At 43.0% G+C, this 21,412-nt stretch overlaps 1 protein-coding gene and 1 pseudogene across 21 annotated transcripts in view; both read left to right on the top strand.

Annotated features, from left to right (window-relative positions):
- ABLIM1 (actin binding LIM protein 1) overlaps positions 1–21,412 on the top strand; it is a 403,495-nt gene that overhangs the window by 339,360 nt on the left and 42,723 nt on the right. For 11 of the 21 annotated variants that reach the window (XM_003922182.4, XM_074382929.1, XM_074382917.1 and 8 more), the window contains exons 7-9: positions 2,266–2,353; positions 6,246–6,304; positions 8,876–8,959. In XM_003922182.4, coding sequence (XP_003922231.2) covers positions 2,266–2,353; positions 6,246–6,304; positions 8,876–8,959 — 231 coding nt within the window. The remainder of the gene's footprint in view (positions 1–2,265; positions 2,354–6,245; positions 6,305–8,875; positions 8,960–21,412) is intronic. The other 10 variants (XM_003922180.4, XM_039464994.2, XM_010332766.3 and 7 more) reach the window with 1 other exon arrangement.
- Positions 8,966–21,411, top strand: LOC141580655 (keratin, type II cytoskeletal 8 pseudogene; annotated as a pseudogene).

The raw sequence follows: 21,412 nt of genomic DNA, 5'->3' as shown, positions 1-21,412 counted from the left end.
CTTTCAGCTCATTTGAAGCATCACCTTTATCATAAACTGAATTCCCTCATATGTATGGGTGTGCATCTGGTTCCTCTCTTCTGTACTGTTGACTTATTTTCTACTCCCAAACCCATACTCAAGTACTTTAATTATTTTAGACTTAGAAAAATATTTTATGACAGGAAGAGAAAATCCTTCAATTGCTGTTCTCTTTCACACACAAAAATGTATTTTTGGGGTGAGCATTTATTCTGTCACGTAAACTTATAGAAGCAGCCTGTCAAGGTCAATAGAGAAAATTCCTGTGGGTATTTAGACTGGGAATGTGTTGCATTAATAGGTTCATATTTGATACATCAGCATCTTTACAGTATTTAGATTGCCCATCTAGAAATATAACACATTTCTATTTAGATCTTTTATGTTCATCAGTTAAGTTCCATAATTTGCTTTATGCAGATCTTGCATTGGAGGGTTTATTAGTTGTTATTACAAATGAGATCCCATTTTCCCATTACATTTACTTAACTTTTATTGCTAGTGAATAGGAAACAATAGTTTTTATATATTAATTTTTATCTAGCCACATGAGTCAGTTTTTGTATTCGTGATCTTTATACTTCTTTTTCTTGACATCACATTGGCAAGAAGGAAAACGATGTAGAATAATATTGGGAAAAGTGTACACCTTTGTCTTGTTCCTGTCTTCAATGAGAATTCTTCTCAGGTTTTACCACTAAATATGATAAATACACTTTATCAGCTTGAAGACAGTTCTTTCTATTTGTAGCTTACCAAGCAGTATGCTTTTCACCACAGACTACACCATGCTCTTGTCAAGGGACCTTTATTTTTTCACTCAACATTTTCCTTGAGAGTCAGAGATTGCCCAGACTAACTTGGACCTCCCAGCTCTGGCATCCTAGCCGAGCGAACCTGGTTTAGAACTAAGCGCTTAGGATTGAGTAATGTCTTCTTTCTTCCTCCTTTCTGCTCACATTTGACTTCAGATGTCGCATGGGCAGGAGCTACTTTGTGTTGATATTTCCTGCCTTCTCTCACCACTCTCACCCCAGCCCTACCCCTCCTGCCGCAGAAAAGTAAAAAATTTTACAAATAAATAAAAAGTAGCATGTGGACAGGGACAAGAGCACCACTTCTGGAATTTTCTGGCAGGCACTACTAAAAAGATTTTTATTCTTAACTTTAAAATAACTTCAACTTTTTTTTCCACCTGATTATCTTGAGTGGCTAACCACCACCTCATGCTCTGGTTGCTAACTGGTCTTGTAGTTTCTACAGGATGGTATGAGAAAGGAATTACCACCTGACATCTGATTTCCTGTTGCAGTTACATGCAGGTTCTGATGCAGGATGCAGCTGTTTTTAACTCTTTCTCCGCCACTGCCTTGTACATGGTTAATGCAGAAGAACTTTTTTGGTGGTGGAGTGATGAAAATAATTTAATCACAGAGTCTATCTGAGAGTTTTTTGGTGGTGATGATTTTTTGCTAGACTGTGAATGAGAGGGTTTGTCCTTGTCAGGCATGCATTTGGAACATGACTCTAATGTGACTTGGCACCTGTCTAGAAAATTGTCCCTGTGTCCAGTGACACTTTGCTTTGGGGAAGTCAACACCTGCTGTGATGGCATCTGTCATATTTAGGAATGTGAAATGCACATGAATAATGTACAGCCACCTTAGTAAAATGCTTTCTCCAGAAAACTCTTCGTGTAAGCCACTGGCAAAAGATTGTTGCAAGCTACATGAAAGAGACTTTGGGTTCTTTTTGAGATAAAAACAGTGGATGATGTATTTTACTATAGCTGTTCTCACTTGACGCGAGTGGGGTTGATTTTATTATTTTCAGATTGTTTAGCCAAGAAACCGATAAGGGTCATTATTTTTGGTTGGTTTGTTAGAAACAGCATTAGCCCCCAGCAAGGTGGGGTTTTGGGGGGATGGAGTGACTCATCTCAGGCATAGGGTGTGTGTGTTACTGGCAGCCATCCAGGTCGAGAGAGAGGCATAGAAGCCAGAAACACTGAGAGGCAAGGCAGCCCCACTGGGCAGGCATGAGTAACTGGCCTTTGAGCCCCTCCCAGTTTCAGTGAAGTTGGCTTTAGCTTCTAGGGCTGTTTGTGTAGGAAGTTTGGTCAATTAGACAGTTATTTTTCCTTTTTCAGCATCTTCTCTTTTCTTCTAAATCCTCAAGTCCAGGAAAGATTCTGGCATCCATGACAAGGAGTAAACTCAACCTTCCCTACCTTTTGTCTTGCAGGCAGGTGACAAACATTACCATCCCAGCTGTGCACGATGCAGCAGATGCAACCAGATGTTCACAGAAGGAGAGGAAATGTATCTTCAAGGTGCGGACTCAAGAACACTAGACGTTTTCCCTGCTGGGGGAAAGGAAATCTTGCTATGTTTGTTTGATTGCTTTTAGAGAAGGAATCATGTCATTAGCTGTGAGACTACCCAAATCCAAGATGATTGTGACCAAAAGTTACCTCATCAGTTAGTATTAATCAGCCAAGCAATTGACATGCTGGCAGTGAGCCCCTTAGGCTGTTCACGAATGAACTTGTGATGCTGCCTTAATCAAATGAATAGGACTTGACACTTGATTCCTCGGATGTGGGGGAGGAGTGAAAATCAGCAATACCTCCTCTCCAACTCTCCCCAGGAATATGCTTAGGAAGCGAAAGATTAAAAGAGAGAAAGAATTTCTAGAAATTTCTAGAAATGTTACTTCTTATTTGATGGCTACTTTTTTTTCCCTTTCACTCTCCTATGAAAAGGGTTTTTTTTTTTTTTTTGGAGGGCTCCCAGGCTGCTATTCTCTGTAATATGTTTGATGAATTATGTCACAGACTTGTTTCACCCCATTAAGATGACTAGCTCTTATGTTAAGAGAAAGACACAGAGAGAGTGGGGGATAACAAGAGAAACCACTCTCTGAAAGAGAAATTTCTGGTGTCAAGGAAGTACTTATTACCAGGGAGCCATTGGAATCCCAGCACTTTGGGAGGCTGAGTCGGGAAGATTGCCTGAGCCCAGGAGTTCGAGACCAGCCTGGGCAATATAAGGAATCCACAACTCTCTTTTATATTATATATATTTAAATAAAGATATGTAAATAAATATGTATATATATATACATATATATTCAAATATATGTGTAGATATACATATATATTCAAATATATGTATACATATACATATATATTCATATATATGTGTAGATATACATATATATTCATTATATGTGTATATAAATAATTATATAAATGTAAATATATTTAAATATGTAAAAATTTTTTATATAAACCATATTATCATCCTATCAATTCTATTATCCATCCCCCCAAAACCACACCTTGTTGGGAGCTAATGCTATTTCTAACAAACCAACCAAAAATGACCCCGGGCCCTCTGCATTCAGAGGATTTCCTGTGCTTTGTAGTCAGCCTTTGAGACAGAGTCAGTGCAGAAGGGACCTGTACTCCTGTCTGCTTTCTGTTTGTTTGATTTTTTTTTGTTTGTTTATTTTGGCTCTGGGTCAAGAAGATGGATTCTGCTTTAAGAGAGGATTCTCTTCTAGTCAAACAGCACCTCTGTGTGAGCATTTTACTATTTTTAGCTGGAAAAGGAATTACTAATCAAACAAGGGTTTATCAGTAAAATGAGCAAAACCCGTAAGAGTGTCATTCATTCTGGTTTGGTAATTACTCAGTCTCAGCTGCCTGTGCATGTCATTTCTTGATTTCTCTTTGCACATAGCACTAAGTGTACTTATAATGAATGGTTTGGTTTGCTGTCTCAATTTTGTTTTTATGCAACTTAGAAGAGTCTACAGAAAGGATTCCTGAGTATTAAAGCAAAGCCTGGCTGCTCTCCCCTAAAAAAGGCTAGCTACGTGAGAAATTGACAAGCCAAACTTCCTTTGGGCTTTAGAATGATTGCTCTAAAAAACTGTTATTAAAAACATCATTGAATTTCGAAAGGCCCTATGAAGGCAAGTGACAAGCATCCGCCTCTGTGGCCTCATGTGGGATTTATGACCCATTTTCCTAAGGACAAGAGGCCTTATATCTGCAGTGACAATAGGCAGGTGTCACTTAGCATTTTTCAGCACGAGGCAGATTTATTCTTTATTTGGTCTGTGGGCTTAGATTTTAGAATGTCAATTCTAGCACTCAATAAACAGAGACACAGGAGAGCCTATCAACCTTGTCTCTGGTAAAAACAGACTCAGAGGCTCCAGGTGCAGCTCTGCACACTCAGAGTGGTTCTGCAGGCTGGAGAGAGAAGGTTTCAAGCTCTGCACGAATACAGCTAAGATATGGCTGTGTGTTAAGGCTGCATTTGGAATTCCAGGGAGTGCTCTAAACCTGGAGCCGTGCTTCCGTAGTCTTTGCCTGCCCTCTCGGCACATCTTTGAAGAAAGAGCAGTTTCATCTTCTTTAACGTGATGTTGGGTCCCAGTCACATTCCTTGTGGGTCTGATCTCTGGAGAACAATGGTGCCATTGTGCAGGGACCCAGTATCCTGGCCGGTGACTGCTGCTCAGCAGAACCTTCACAGTGAATGCTTCTCCTGGGCCTGCACCTGACCCTTGGGCTCTCTGCATTCAGAGGATTTCCTGTGCTTTGCAGTCAGCCTTTGAGCCAGAGTCAGTGCTGAAGGGACCTGTACGTCTGCCTGCTTTTTGCTTGTTTGATTTTTTGTTTATTTTGGCCCTGGGTTAAGAAGATGGATATAATGATTGTTAAGTAGGGATTAAAGTATTATTCTGATATAAAATGTATTTTTTCTTGCCATTAATTTAATATTATTTTAGTGAAATAACTAAGGTGGTGTGAAGTAACTCAGGAGTTATTTTAATTTGGTAACTTTTCAAGTATGCTCAGGTTGTTGCTTAATGAGAGAAATATTTTAGCGGGGCACAGTGGCTCATGCCTGTAATCTCAACACTTTGGGAAGCCGAGGTGGGTGGATCACTTGAGGTCGGGAGTTGGAGACCAGCCTGCCCAACATGGTGAAATCCCGTCTCTACTAAAAATACAAAAATCAACTGGGCATGGTGGTGCATGCCTGTAACCCTAGCTACTCGGGAGGCTGAGACAGGGGAATCGCTTGAACCCGGGAAGTGGAGGTTGCGGTGACCCCAGATTGTGCCACTGCACTCCGACCTGGGAGACAGAGTGAGACACTGTCTCAAAAAAAAAAAAAAAAAAAAAAAAAGAAAGAAAAAGAAAAAAGTGGTAAAGATTTAAACCATGAAATGTGGAAACTGATATTCATACTGTGAATCTTATTTATGTAACTTATGCTTTCAACATAGTAACTTTACTTTCTGAACTGCTCATTTAAGTTCTGTCCATTCCCACACTTGAATGTGCCCTTACAAGGATGTATCAGCCTTACTCATAATCATATAAATGATCTTTTATAGGTATCTAGTCATTCAAAATCATATGAGCAGGCATTGGATTCTTACAAAATAAGAGCTTCTATTGGAGATAAGCGTTTTGCTTAATTCCGTGATGCTGGTGCCATCAGTAAAAGTGCTTCATAATCTGAGAAAGTGAGGCTATTGACCCAGGAACAGAAAACAGCACCTAAGTAGTTACTTTACTAGTTTAAAAGCAAAGGCGTTTTAGAAAATTACTTAAAAGGTTGAAGACGAAAGGACATTTTTGGATTTCTAATATAACTTTCACCCTTTCTATTAGTTGGTTTAATTTCTCATTTCTGTGTAGGTGACTATGTATAATTGAATCAATAAAAAATTCGGTAAGTTTTGCTTCTGGATACAGACTCTGGTTCACTTTATTCCCCTCAACTAACGTCCTTGGTTGTTTTGATGTTACATAAACAATGGCTATTATTTTTTAAATTAAATGCAGCTTGTAGTAAGCACTCAGGCATTCCTTTTAAAGGATGATAATATGGTTTAAAAATAATAAGACATGATTAAGAACTGAATATGTCTTGCATCAACAGACTCGTGCCCAGTTAGTGGTCTCTGCGGTCTAGAATTATGACCTTTATCCAACAAGCTTGGGCTAGATCAGGAAAACTCACGTAGACTTTGGACATGTCTGATTTTTCTGTGTTATGATTCACTTGAGCATGAGGCAGTAACACCTTCCCGTGATGGGGAAAGATGGCTAGGAGCCTTTCTCAGAAGTGCTCTAGGAGGACTTTGTATCTTGCCATTTTCTTGGTTCTTAGCAGTGCATTCTCTCTCCTCAGGTTCCACCGTTTGGCATCCCGACTGTAAGCAATCTACGAAGACTGAGGAAAAGCTGCGGGTAAGGGAACAATGAGAACGTGAAGCCAGGTGCATTTGTAGGCCCCGTGCTCATGGTCACTAATTCTTGGGGCTCAGGTTTAGGTGAAATGACTTTTTACTGACTTTTTTCTTAGCAACTAAGTTCAAAGGCCATTTGGCTAGAGAAGGGGATCCCCTCTTATCTTAAATGTATTGTGGGTTTTGTTTTAAATGCTTGTGTTAGACAAAGTAAGCCTTGGCCTCACTAGTCTGCTTCTTAGAAAAGCATTCAAGGGAAAAGTCAAACCATGCAGATGAGAAAACAGTGACTCATCAGGTTCTAGCTGCAGCATCTGCTGACCTCACCAGGCTTTTTTGGTACTGAATCTATAATACACGACTCCGACCCCAGCTCTACATCCATTACTTGCATTTTACTGACCTCTCCTTTTACTGCATCCAAATTCACGAGAAGAGACTCTAAAAGCTGATGCCCTGTCAGATAAAACCTCTGGGAAAAATAATGATGAGCCAAGATAGGTAAATTAGTTAATTCTCAGAACAAGAACACCTCCAGATGGCAATATTTTATGTTTCAGAAGCAAAGAGCTGTACACAGTCATAAAACCATGATCATAATCTCTGTCGTGTTCAGATGCCCATTTTTCACGTGGGCTAGGAAGTATTTTGCAGTGCAATAATCAGACTGAAGGAATCCCAGTGCTCAGGTTAACCTAACTTAATAATACCTAGGGAAGAACTGGCGTTTGACTTCACCCTATTTACTGTCTCAGGGAAAAGAATGGCCTGGATTTGTTTTGGAGGCCAGACTCTAGTGCATAGTATAGTCTCTTCTGCCATTAGCAGGCATCAGAAGCTATGTATGTGGCCCCAGCGGCAGCACAGCTGGTTTATGGATGGGGTCTAGTCACTGATGTGTGACTTGTGAAGGGGTGACTCAGCTTTGGAGCAGTGATTATCAGCGAGACCCATTTGCTCTGCCTTTTTTCATATCCCTTTGCCTGTCCCCTTGGGAAATACAGCTGTTATTTTCCTCATGTGTTTTCTTTATTCTCTTCAATGAGCCGCACGTACACAGAGGAGATAGTTTTCCTTTGTTTTTTGTTTTTTCTTTTCCTCCTGAACTCGCATCTATCAATCAGATGGAGACATTTTACCATTTGGATATTTCAGGAACTTGTCCCTTCCCTGTGACTCTGAACAAAAGCAGTGCTTTTAGAATGCACAATTATTGTGAACATACTTAAGTGGAGGGAAAAAAATACAACCACTTTTTCTCTGAATAATTGAATAAAGGTAAGAACAGCCAAAGAGGAATTTGGCCACCAATCTTAGGGTGGTTTTACTCTCTGTTTCTGACACACAGGCTCCTGGTCCATCAGCTGGACAGTCACATGCTGGCACGGTTGCCTGGTTTGTGGGCTCTAGACTCTGGGATTTTTGAGAAATGATGAATGCTTTGGAAATAAGTGACCTTTATAAAATATGAGAACATTAACGATAGTCCTTATTGTGACTGTTTTTATCTTAAGAATGAAGAGTTCATAGCATAGCTTGGAGATGCTGCCCAGAAACCACCCAAGTAGCTATAGTAGTTTGTAGTCTCTCTCTAGTGTTGCCTTTAGGTTTTTTAATAATCATTTTTACTTCATCTCTGATGCAGTCTTTTGGGAGATGAAGAGAGGAATGCTAATGAGGCCAGACTGAGTGGAATGCGGGTCTTTTCTGTATCAGGATTGCTTGAGTTTGCAGGTCATGTGATTCAAATGATTTTAAAACAACACTCTGATTACATCTTGATGGGAAGCTCTTTGGATAAGCTTATGAAAGCAACTAGTGAAATACTTCCACCCATTCTGGCCAAGAGGAGCTATTGTTTTCTTCCTTTAATAAGCCTTCGAGAGAATTCTAAAGCTCTTCTTCTAAACCCGGCACTCACTACTTGGGAGGTCAGGACAGTGCTCTAGGTCACTGTCTTTGGAAAGCCCAGAAGTGAAGCAGCAGCTCCCACGTGCCCAGAGCGGGGTTCACACTGATGTCGGTGGGGCTTAAAGGGAATAGGTTTTGAACAGAGAAATACGTTTTGTGTGCTCTTAAGGGTGTGTCTACACATCACAAATCTTGAGCCAAGATTTCCAGGCCTTTCACCACATCACATTAGTGCAGTTTCCATAGCAAAATGAAAATGTTTTAAGAATCTTTCAGCAACCCCACTGAGTAATCCACATTTTTGATATTTAAGAACTCATGGGACATTTGTAACAACAGATTCTCAAGAATGGCTCTCAGTTGGCTTCACTGGCTTCTTATCCTTTATATATTACAAGAATGCCTAAGCCCAAATAAATGGAGAGGAATTGAAGGGAGTTGGAGCTTAGATAAATATACTGTAACTTGAAGACCAGTTAATATGCTTTTAAACATGGGCCCAAAAATTGAGCCAGAAAATCCACATGTACACCAGTGAAAGAATCTCACTTGATGTTTACTATCAAGTTAGTTTTCCCTAAGGTTGTTTTTCTTAAAATACTATTTCTGAATTGAGGCTGTTTCTGTGTTCATTCTTCCCTTTTCTTATGTTTCACGGCAGCCGCCAAACATTCGGCGTTCTCCATCCGATTTCTTTTATCCCAAAAGTCTGATTCGACGCACAGGACGGTCTCCATCTCTGCAGGTTGGCGCTGTGTCCAGGCTGGGGCTCGGCTGCTGTCCTGAGCCCAGGCTTCTGCCGCTTTTCCCTTGGGCTGCTTTTCTCACATAACTTTTCAGCTCCTGCAGAAAGCAGATGCTTTTCTCACCCCACGAGCGCCTCTCACATTGACTCTGGCCGTTGTCTTCTTGGATGGATGTTTTCATTTAGAGCAGTAGCAAAAGCTTTGTGTTTATTAAAGCAAGCACGTCAGAAGCTGCCTTTTGATCCTTTGCCACGTTTGTTCGCTGAACAAGTGTCTGCTGAGTGCTCAGGTACAGAGCTGGGCTGGATATGGCAGATCCAGCCTCATAGGCAAGAAAAGACAAATAAATAATTATAAGGTGGTACAGAAACTGGTCCCAGGGTACGGATCGCATAGGCCAAGCTCTTTGGAATGTCAGATGAGGAAAAGGTCTCAAGGGACACTTCCTGGGAGAAGTGATCTTTGAGTTGATCTTCGGAGGCTGGCTGAGATTTGACCATGAGGGGACGAGGAGAAAGTGGTGGACCTGATGAGGAGATGTGAAATGTGCAGCCAGGAAAGGCAGTACTTGGTTAGGGAATCGTGGGACTCAAGAAAGGAATAGTGAGGCTGGGTGCAATGGCTCATGCCTGTAATCCCAGCACTTTGGGAGGCTGGGGCAGGTGGATTACTTGAGGTCAGGAGTTCAAGACCACCCTGGCCAACATGGTGAAACCCCGTCTTTACTAAAAATACAAAAATTAGCCAGGCATGGTCGTGGGTGCCTGTAATCCCAGCTCCTCCGAAGGCCGAGGCAGGAGAATTGCTTGAACTCGGGAGGTGGAGGTTGCAGTGAGCCAAGATTGTGCCACTGCACTCCAGCCTGGGCAACAGAGAGAGACTCTGTCTCAAGAAAAAAAACAAAGGAACAGTTAAGTGGGAAGAAAGAAACTGAGAACAGGCATCTGCTCTAGAGTCTGATGGATTTACATACAATCTCATTTGCTCTCCCTAAGAATTCCTGCAAGGTAGCTAATCTTATTCTCATTTTACAGATGGGGAGACTGAGACCCATTGTAGTTAGGTAACTTCTCCAGAGTTACTCTACTAGTAAGTGGAAGAGCTAGGATTGGAACCCATGTTTCTGTGAGTCCATCAGTCATATTCTTTCTCCTATACTGCAAGGGGACAGTGAGAGCAAAACCTGAAAGAAACAGAAGGAGAACATTAAATACTGGCTAAGGCTGTTGTCAGGAGGCCGCTGATGGAGTATAAGGAAGAGAGCAGTGCCACCTGCCGAGTGTGTCCTGCAGGAAAAGGGAGAGGACTCAGCCAGCCCAGCAGAGGAACAGCCAGGCTGGAGATGATGCTGCATGCACAGACCTGACCTTCTTTAGGGGTCTCTGAGAATCAGTGGAAACTTTGGCATGTTAAACTAGATGCAGCTTTCTCCAATCCCATCTTGGCCCAGATGAAACCTGTTCTCTTTCTCTGCTAACAATTCACAGTTGCACGGCAGCTCTTTCAGCTGGGCTGTGTGCCTGTACATTCTGTGCCTGTCAGAACTGCATGAAGGAAAAGAAGATTCTGAGTTTCTATTTTTGTTAAACCTTCACCTTCTTTCTTTAAAAATGGAAAAGACAGAAGTATAGTTTAGAGTAGAAGAGAACCTTTTAGAAGTCAGTCCCCTGAGTTTCCTCATTGAAAGAATAAAGTCAGATGGGCTGGGCATGATGGCGCAGGCCTGTGATCTCAGCACTTTAGGAGGCCAGTGCGGGCACATTGCTAGAGTCCAGGAGTTTGACCAGCCTAGGCAACATGGCAAAACCCCATATGTACCCCTCCAAAAATACAAAAATTAGTCAGGTGTGGTTGTACACACCTGTACTCTTAGCCACTCAGGAGGCTTAGGTGGGAGGATCACCTGAGCCTGGGGAGGTTGAGGCTACAGTGAGCCAAGATTATGCCGTTGCACTCCAGCCTGGGGGACAGAGTGAGACCCTGTCTCAAAAAAAAAAAAAAAAAAAAATTCAGACAGGTACAGCAGCATGGCCGAAAGCTGCATGGGCTGTCAGAAACAGCAAGCCAACTGTTTCTGACAGCCCAGAAACAGTGGTCAACACTTAGGTTCTTCACCCAGGCCTCGGTGCCTTGCATTGACCCGTGATACCAGGTTCCTGTGATATGATGTAGTTTTCATACAATCTTCATTCTATGTTAAAGTTTCAGCTCCAGTGGCAGAGTTTCCACACACAGTGAAATCAGTCTCATGAATCCAGAGGAACAAAGACTGTCCCCACTGCAAATGAGTGTTGCTCAGAATTAGTGCTTCCACTTAGCAAGAAGCCATTTTTCCAAGTTTTTTTTTTTTTCCAGTAGTATGCTCTTAAATAATACTGCATTTTGTTAGCCTATGGCTATAACCAAGTGATACGTTTTCATGACTTGAAGAAAAATGCCATGATCAAGTATGAAAATTTTTAGTTTGCCCCAGACCTTTAAGCCGAAGAGATTTGGAGTATGTTGAGAGAGAGAGATCTGTTTTCAATAACTTCTCTCCTCCTATCTTGTTGTTCAAAAGGAACACCTGATTCCTGTTATCCAGCTGTAACTATCAATGAAGTCAGCTTTATCTCTATCACAGAAAGTTATAAGCAGCTTGGGACCTGGCAGAGAAAATAGTCTGTGTGGCAAGTTCTCCATTCACCCTTTGGCAAATGAAGAATGGCTTACCAGTACCTTTAAGATGCCAGAGAACTCCAAAGCCAGGCAGCTCTCAAGTCACAGATATTTTGATCTTTTAAGTACTTTGGCTACACAGCAGCTCATTTTCCACCACTTAAAATTGAGTACCCTTGGTTGTTAAACTGTCTTCCTTACAGGGACATTCAGTACTCTGTGCCCCAGAAATAAGTCCTGGTTTTGTTGTAGAGGAAAGTAAAATCTATAGCAGGAAAGTCATTTTGTTATTTATATTGAGAATGAGCTCCATCTTTTCCTCTTGCCTGAATTACAGGTAAAAGAAAATGATGAAAATAGAATTACCTAAGAAAAACATATGCTGGTCTCATTCACTTGGAAGTTTTCTATGAGTAGCACATTTTGTCTAGAGGTAAAATTTAGTACTGAGCCTGTGTCATTCGCTGTAGACAAAGCACGGGGTATTCCCAGGACCAAGTCTGTAATAATCTGGAGTGTGTCACTTGCTTTTATTCTAAAAGGGAGTTTTTCTCAGCTATGCCTTTGGAGGTTAAAGCATGAACTGACTGACCTACAAAATGGGCATGACTCTTTTTCTTTGAAACTAATATTCACCTATTATAACATACACACTTGTCAAACTGTAATATACCAAACAAATACCATGTGTATATTTTTTAAAGGAGCTAATTTGAGGCTTTATGTATGTCTAGAATAAGCAGGTCATGTTACTGGTGTTTGATTTTTGTTTTGTTCATGTCACTACAGTACGTACTATTTTATTCCTGGCTTTCACTTCATTCAAGTATTCCATCCTTTTGATCATGTCTTTACAATTCATCAGACAGTTGAATGCAGAGGTGTAAAGATTTATACTGGAAAGATTTCATGGAGTGAAGTCTGATGGCATTTCTGAAACTGTCTCCAGCGAAGTGGTGTGTGCCCACAGCACCTCCTGCCTCCTCTTCACACATAAAATTCTTTTTTCCAAAAGAGTTGATTTCACTTTTTCTTTGCTTAGCAGTAGGCATTCAGTACAGCAGGTTTTAAAAGTATTCCTTCTTCTGCAGCTGTTGTCACCACCTTGTCTAGTGAACTTCGACAGAAACCCGAGGCAGGTACTGTCAACATCAACAGGACTTAGTATAAGGTGTCGGTCACCTTATGTCAGTAGTTGTCCTGCCGGCGTTCATAAGTTCATTCCGATCTCGTTGCCAGACGCCTGTAGATTTTCTCTCCTTCTTAGAGCATGGCTTTGAATAAATGCAAATTAGATGAATGTAGTTGTTGCATCCCTTCTCCTGCCGAATCGGGGGAGGGCAGGGGCCACAAAATGCTCCCCAGCACTGTCCTTCTAGGAGACCCGTGTGCATGGTGAACCATAATGGAAAGTAAATGGAAAATGTCATTTCTCTACTTACTCATCAGGCAGAGCTCTGGTAAGTGTTTTTAATGGCCAGTATTTGAAGAATAGTAAGCACTTGAGTGGAACCGGAAGAGGATTAATGAAAATTAATCTTCAATTAATTTTCATTCTGTGACTGTGCCTTCTGAATGGTAGGACAGACAAAAAATTAAGGCATAGGGGAAGAATAGATGAAAGGTATTTAGAGGGCTTTTCAAAGAAATTTCGTGAAGAAAACAAAAAGATGTGCTTTTTAAAGCATCTGGCTGCTTATTCGTGATTAAATGCCATTTTTTCCCTCTCTTCTGTTGAACTGCTTGTCTTCTGGTGAGGCGTCTCTTTGTTAATTTTTTTTTTTTCGAGGAAAGTGAAAAACCTTGTTGAAATCAAAAGTAAAGACATGAAAGTGTGCTGGGGAAATAACTGTAGAGTACATGGACCCCTTCTTCATGAGAGACTGAGTGAGGACGGCCATATCACCAAGAAGGTTCTTAGCAAAGGCTCCTTTCTTTCCTTTGCCAAAATAAGCTTTCAACTATTTGCCTAATCTTATTGGCAAAATACGTTGTGTGATCACAACCATATATAATCATTTCTCTAACTACCTTGCCCGCCTTGTCCATCCCACTGCACCTCTGTGCCAAAGATGGCATCAGAAGATGCCAAAGATAGCATCAAAAGTAAGAACTGAATTTTTCCAACTGCGCTTTCAAGTGGGTTTTTCTGCAAGGAAAAGGTGCTTAAAGGAAAGTCAGTACATTGTACCTGCTTTTAGCGTGTTAACCAGTCCTTGCTGTTTCTTTTTTCTGTAGAAGTGGGCTTGGCTTCGGTAATAAATATTTGAAATCGTGTGCATTTATAACATAGACTGGAGAGTAATTTTCTTCACTGCAGTTCTCATAGAGAATTCCAGAAACAAGGCTGCTTGACCCATTGGGTTATTGAGTTCAGTTCGTAATTATCGGGTCACTGTTGTTGCCCTGGACATCTGAATGGGTGGAAATGGTAATTTAGATTAAATCATTACATGTGAGGATCATCAGTTACATGTCAGGATCACCTGTAAAATTCTGTGGCAGCCATAGAGGTGATGATAGAGTTGGGTTAATGGTAAAGAGGAAACTGTCAGTGGATTTGAAAGTGGGACAGCATGTCAGGAAGTTAAGTGCTTTCAAGGTTGAGATGGTTTCCATCTGAGTGGATGTATGCTGTTGCGTTGGAGGACAGCTCTGAGCCTTCTGAAGCTATCTTAGCCGTAACAGCGAATTATTGATTCTTTAGGCAAAGAAAAACAACAGCTGGAAGAATGAAACGGGTTCTTTTAATAAGATGTTAATTTGAAATTCACCATGTTTACAATTCTAGATGTTTCAAATTGAAATACAAAATTCTAAGTATCTAGGATTAAAACTCCAAAAATTATTGTTCAATTTTTAAAGAGAAATTTTATGATCTTCATAAGGGAGAGACCTTTAACCTCCCCCGGTCGAGCAAATACACTTTGAGAGACCTTAGGGATCGTGGCAAAAAGCAGGGAATCCATGCGTGTCACTTAAGCCTTGAGCATAGTTCAGTAGGCAGCAAACCAGGAACTGTCCTAGCAGATAAGACAGACTGGACAAGGTCACTGTCATCGTCATGGGAAGGGCATTAATTACTAAAGTTGAGACACAGTCACTGTCTCCAAGAGCATTTGGAATCACTTCACAGAGTTCTCAAGGAGGGGAAGGGTATCTGTCAGCTCCTGGCAGGACTGCTGCCCCATATACCGTGATGAATTACTTAACATATCTGAGTTCTGATGGGAAGCAGTCCAAGCGATAGCTGTAGAGAACACTGGGGAAGCCTCGTTCTGTGTAGCTCACACATGAAAGGAATATTCATGAAGAGCAAAACAGAGGCATTATTTGAGATGAACTGCCTAAGAAACCTAGTCCAAATCCAAGTGTCTGGAAAATGTTGACTACTTGCTGTGTGTCCACAAAGTGCTCGGAGCTGTATATGTATTCTCTCATTTAACCCTATGACATAGTTACGCTGGTACACTTTGCTCCATTCTATAAATGAAGAAGTTGAAGCTCAAGAAAGTTAAAAGAAAGGAAAAGAAAAACTCATGTAACATCAAACAACTAGTAGAGCCCAGATCTGAACTGTTATTTAGCACCAAAGCCAACCTTTTAAGCCCATTCTATTATATAAAATACATAGATGTGTTTTTATCCCATCATTTCCCTATAGACAGGAAAACTGAATAGGGCCATTGTGAAAAACAGGCAACAGGAATACAACTCAACTCGTAAACAAGATGCCCATGGAAGTAAACCCCCCAGCATGGGGGTACCATAAACTTAGGAGGTCAGAATGAAGCAAAAACAAACAGTGGTAAATTCAGTGAAAGAAAAAGCGCTTTCCTATCTCCAAGTGTGTTAGTCCATTCTCATACTGCTATAAAGAACTACCTAATATGGTAATTTATAAAGAAAAGAGGTTTAATTGGCTCACAGTTCTGTATGGCTGGGGAGGCTTCAGGAAACTTATAATTATGGCAAAAGGCAAAAGGGAAGCAAAGACCTTCTTCACATGGCGGCAGGAAAGACAGAATATGTGAGTGCAGGAAAAACTACCATTTATAAAACCACCAGATCTTGTGAGAATTCTCTTACTATCACGAGAACAGCGTGGGGGAAACCACCCCCATAATCCAATCAGTTCTCTCCCTTGACACATGGAGGTTACAAATCAAGATGAGATTTGGGTGGGGACACAGTCCCAAACCATATCACCAAAATACATCAGAGCGTTTCTCAACAGGAAGCAGTTTGAAGATGCAAGTAGTAGGGTGATGGCTCTGAGACAAGCCAGAACATCAGAAAATTTGATGACCACTTCACCTGACTTTGAAAACTGCTTGACTGTTAAAACCTAAAATATTTATTTCTGAATCAGAGAACTTGGGGATGAGTGTCTGCAAATTGGAGGTGATTTGGATCTGAAAACTCTTTTTTTTTTTTTTGAGATGGACTTGTGTTCTTGTTGCCCAGGCTGGAGTGCAATGACACGATCTCGGCTCACTCCAACCCCTACCTCCTGGGTTCAAGTGATTCCCCTGCCTCAGCCTCCTGAATTACAGACATGTGCTACCATGCCTGGCTAATTTTGTATTTTTAGTAGAGATGGGGTTTCACCATGTTGGTCAAGCTGGATCTCGAACTCCTGACCTCAGGTAATCTACCTGCCTCGCCTCCCAGTGGATCTGAAAACTTTTAAAAACCAAATGGGGAAGAAGCAGCTTCTCCGCTCCTTCTGGAATCTCTCCCTGGTTCAGCCCGCCTGCCTCCACTCCTGCCTCCACCATGTCCATCAGGGTGCCCCAGAAGTCCTACAGGGTGTCCACCTCTGGCCCCGGGGCCTTCAGCAGCCGCTCCTTCACCAGTGGGCCCAGTGCCCGCTCGAGCTCCTCGAGCTTCTCCCGAGTGAGCAGCACTGGCTTCCATCGTGGCCTGGCTGCAGGCTATGCTGGGGCCAGCGGCATAGGCATGGGAGGCATCACTGCCGTCACCATCAACCAGAGCCTGCTGAACCCCATTCAGCTGGACGTGGACCCCAACATCCAGACCGTGCATACCCAGGAGAAGGAGCAGATCAAGACCCTCAACAACAAGTTTGCTTCCTTCATCGACAAGGTGTGGTTTGTGGAGCAGCAGAACAAGATGCTAGAGACAAAGTGGAGCCTCCTGCAGCAGCAGAAAATGGCTAGGAGCAACATGGACAACATGTTTGAGAGCTACATCAACAACCTGAGGAGGCAGCTGGAGACTCTGGGCCAGGAGAAGCTGAAGCTGGAGGCAGAGCTTGGCAACATGCAGGGGCTGGTGGAGGACTTCAAGAACAAGCATGAGGAAGAGATCAATAAGCGTACAGAGACGGAGAATGAATTTGTCCTCATCAAGAAGGATGTGGATGAAGCTGACATGAACAAGGTAGAGCTGAAGTCTCGCCTGGAAGGACTGACTGACGAGATCAACTTCCTCAGGCAGCTGTATGAAGAGGAGATCCCGGAGCTGCAGCCCAGATCTCAGACACGTCTGTGGCGCTGTCCATGGACAACAGCCGCTCCCTGGACGTGGACAGCATCGTCACTGAGGTCAAGGCACAGTCGAGGAGATCGCCAATCGCAGCCGGGCTGAGGCGGACAGTGTATACCAGACCAAGTACGAGGAGCTGCAGACGCTGGCTGGGAAGCACGGGGATGACCTGCGGCATACAAAGACTGAGATCTCCGAGATGAACCGGAACATCAGCCGGCTCCAGGCTGAGATTGAGGGCCTCAAAGGCCAGAGGGCTTCCCTGGAGGCCACCGTTTTAGATGCTGAGCAGCGCGGAGACCGGGCACTGGAGGATGCTCATGCCAAGCAGCAGCAGCTGGAGGAAGCCCTGCAGAAGGCCAAGCAGAACATGGCACGGCAGCTGCGTTGAGTACCAGGAGCTGATGAATGCCAAACTGTCCCTGGACATCGAGATCGCCACCTACCGCAAGCTACTGGAGGGCGAGGAGAGCCGGCTGGAGTCTGGGATGTAGAACATGAGCATCCACACGAAGACCACCAGCGGCTATGCAGGTGGTCTGAGCTCTGCCTATGGGGGCCTCACAAGCCCCGGCCTCAGCTACAGCCTGGGCTCCAGCTTTGGCTCTGGCAGGGGCTCCACCTTCAGCCGCACCAGCTCCACCAAGGCTGTGGCTGTGAAGAAGATTGAGACCCGCGATGGGAGGCTGGTGTCCGAGTCCTCTGACGTCCTGCCCAAGTGAGCAGCTGCAACAGCCCCTCCCAGCCTGCCCCTCCTGAGGCTGCCCCAGAGCCTGGGAGGGAGGCCGCTGTGCAGGGGAGCACAGGGAACAGGAGACCCACTCGACACAGCCCTAGCCCTCAGCCCACCCGCGGGGAGTTTACTGCCTGGGGATCCCCCCCTTGCCCATGCCTCCAGCTGCAAAACAATTCAATTGGCTTTTTTTTTTTTTTTGGTCCAAAATAAAATCTCAGCTAGCTTGGACAACAACAACAACAACAACAACAACAACAACAACAACAACAAAACAAAAAAAAAAAAACAAATGGGACTTGAAAAAATTCAAATTGTTGAATAACTTTAAAAATCTTTAGCTCAACAATATTAATAATGTAAATTAAAGAGTTAAGTGACTCCAAGAAAGCTTGCGTAACTCACAGGATCCTCTAATCCAGTCAAGAAGGAAGGGAGAGAGAAACTAAACGGAAATAAGCTCGTTCTGCCAAGAGAATTGCCTTTTCTGTCCCTGAAGTTCGTCATCCCGGGAGGTAGTGTTAAAGACCCTTTCCCTACGTGTGCCTGTGTTGTTCTTTCAGCTCTGTTTCTACCAGCACATGCAGTACAAGAGCAAATAAAACCATTTACAGCCATCGCCAGGTGCATCATCACAGCAAAGGCTGAAAGTACCCTTGCCCCATGCTTGGCAAAAATAAGGATGAGTAACGTACAAGTGACTCCAAAGCCCCAGTGTAACTTTGGCTGTTCCCGCAATGTCCTGGATGCTTGTTAATGAAAACAGGCCTTTGTCATAGCAACCCTAGTAACTGAAGACATCTGATGCTCCTGCCACACACCCTCTCTCCACCCCAGCCCAGAGAGCTATTGCAGTGTTCTTACAGAGCTAGCACAATAAAAATACTTTCTGTTAGCAGAAATGCTTTTCTGTTACTTGATCTCAATATTTCTCTATTCGTTTCATTTCATAGTTATGTTGATGAGAAATGAATGATCACATCTGTCCTACAATACAGGCAACATTTTAGTGCAGGTCTTAAATGCTTGCACTGTGGACCTGACCATCTGAGTTCAAATCCTGACTCTTCATCCCTTTCCTACCTGTGTGACTTGGAGCATTGATGTCTTTTCCTTATCTGTAAAATAGGAATAATAATGGAAGCTACCTCCTAGGGTTACTGAGATTATTATAGGAGATTAAACCTGAGAGGTGCTGGGCACAGGGCTGACACATAAAGTGGGCAGTAGACATTCGCTGCCATTGATATTCTTGGGTTGCTACTTAAGAGGTTTCATTTTGACAATGAGTTTGACAAATGTGAGATCCTGGCCATTTGAAGCTGAAGGACTACCTGTGGTTAATATCTCACAGAGATTGATACAGGCCCCGCTTTGTCAAGGGGTAGCATCTCCTTGTAAAGGAGGGGTGCATTTTGATTGGGTCATTTCTATATTTTGGTTAGGAAACGGATCTAGAGATTGCACATTTCTTGAGTAGTGTTATTTGAGTCCCCTCTTCAGCATACTCAAAAGAGGTAGAGTTTTCTCATACTGAGATATGCCTGTGATTGGTGTAACTCCAGCAGGAAAGCGCCTGTGCACAGCAGGTCCTGGGAAGAGGCCCAGAAGTGATGCACCTGGCGCACCTCCACCTGGGTGTGGTGTGATTTCTCCCACCCACTTCCACTTATCTCAAAGAGACCAGGGGCATTGGCAGAAAAAAGACGGATCACAGTCCTCCAGCGATGAGTCTAATCACTGCCTGACCTGAATGGGCCAGATATGTTTGCCTTCACTGTTTCAACTCTAAGCAACATAGTGAGGCAACACCCTTGTCTGAAGGAGTTTCTTTGGCTCAGTGATGCCCATATTCAAGGTGCTGAGCATCAGTAGACACGGCACTAGGAAGGAAAGGTCTTATTCCTATTGTAGAACTATAAATTATCCTTTCCAGGAAATAGCTGCAACCGAGGCAAGGAAGTGTTCCATAATGAGGTCTTGAGTTTTCTCTGCAGAGTTTTCCAGACTACATTAAACAGAAACAGGAGGCCGCTGATCCTACCTGATAAGTTTCCTTCCTGCTCACATAACCACCTCTCGCTCTCCACGTTCTTCAAGTATATACTATGAGGTCCAGTTTCCTTCCTCCTCCCCAAAGGCTGACCCACCAGCCTTACCGCAACGAGTCTCTGGGTAGTTAGGCTCATATCATGTAATTAACATAAGTCAAGTGTTTGCAAGCTGAGTATTTGTTTACAAATAATAAATTCTAGCTCCTTCCCTCAACTAGGATTTGTGCCTTCTGTGTATCTGTAGAAAGCATTTGGTATAGACGGTGGTTAAAAAGTAAATAAACTGTGAGAGCAGAGAGCATGACTAAAGTTAATGAGAGACAGACATGATGAAAGGAAACTGATAAATATATCATTACACATTTTATTCATGAAGGAAAAAAGTAAGACTGTTACTAGGAGAGAAAACAGCAAGGGGAACCAACTCTGGAATGAATCAGGGAGAGCCTCTCTGAAGAGGTGATATTTAAACCAAGGCTGAAGGAAGAGAACCATCCAAGGAAAATTGGGAACTAGGGCATTTCAGGCAGAGGGAGCAGTGAGTGAGGTTAAGAACTCCGAGGCAGCCTTGTGCACCATGTTCTAAGTGATGACAGGTAAGAGACGAGGTAGGAGGGGAAGGCAAGGATACAATCCTGAGGCCCTGGTTTTGTGATTTTATTCTGAATGGATGCTTATATTAGTCTGTTTTCACATTGCTGGTAAAGACATACCCGAGACTGGGTAATTTATAAAGGAAAGAGATGTAATGGACTCACAGCTCCACATGGCTGGGGAGGCCTCATAATCATGGCCGAAGCCAAATGAGGAGCAGACATGTCTTACATGGTGGCAGGCAAGAGAGTTTGTGCAGGGGAACTCCCATGTATAAAACCATCAGTCTCGTGAGATTTATTCACTATCACAAGAACAGTATGGAGAAACCAGCCCCATGATTCAATCATCTCCACCTGGCCCTGCCCTTGACACTTGGGGATTATTACAATTCAAGGTGAGATTTGGGTGGGGACACAGCCAAACCATATCAACGCTGGAGAGAAAAGCAGAGTAGTGACCATCCAAATGATGTTCTTTAAAGGCCTCTCTAGCCATCGCCTGCCAGGTGGACTTGAAGAAAGGAAGGGAGAAGGCAGAAAATGCACAGGGAGGCCACTGCAATAATCTGGATGAATGGAGGTGGTGACTCTGGGTCTGGGACTATGGCAGTAGCGAGGGAGAGCAGTGGGCAGCTTTGAGGTGTGCTCAAAGCTAAACCAGAAGTTCTCATAGGGGACAAGGAGCAGGAAGGGCCAGAGAAAGGCCTCCCCATCTCTTTTCAAAATTGATCACACAACTAGCTTGCATTTACCTTTCCTTCTAGGTTGTATTTTACCTTATCCAAAAAGGTGATAAGTGTTTCCTTTTTTCACTAGCTTAGTTTTTAGTAAAGCTTAAGGGCCCAGGGCAGTCTTGATTCTGAAGCCAGGGTCCGAAATCTTACAAGTCACTGTTTATTT

The sequence above is a fragment of the Saimiri boliviensis genome, chromosome 12 (genome assembly GCF_048565385.1).
Source record: "Saimiri boliviensis isolate mSaiBol1 chromosome 12, mSaiBol1.pri, whole genome shotgun sequence".
Taxonomy (NCBI): Eukaryota; Metazoa; Chordata; class Mammalia; order Primates; family Cebidae; genus Saimiri; species Saimiri boliviensis.
This window is presented reverse-complemented; position numbering and strand designations above follow the sequence as displayed.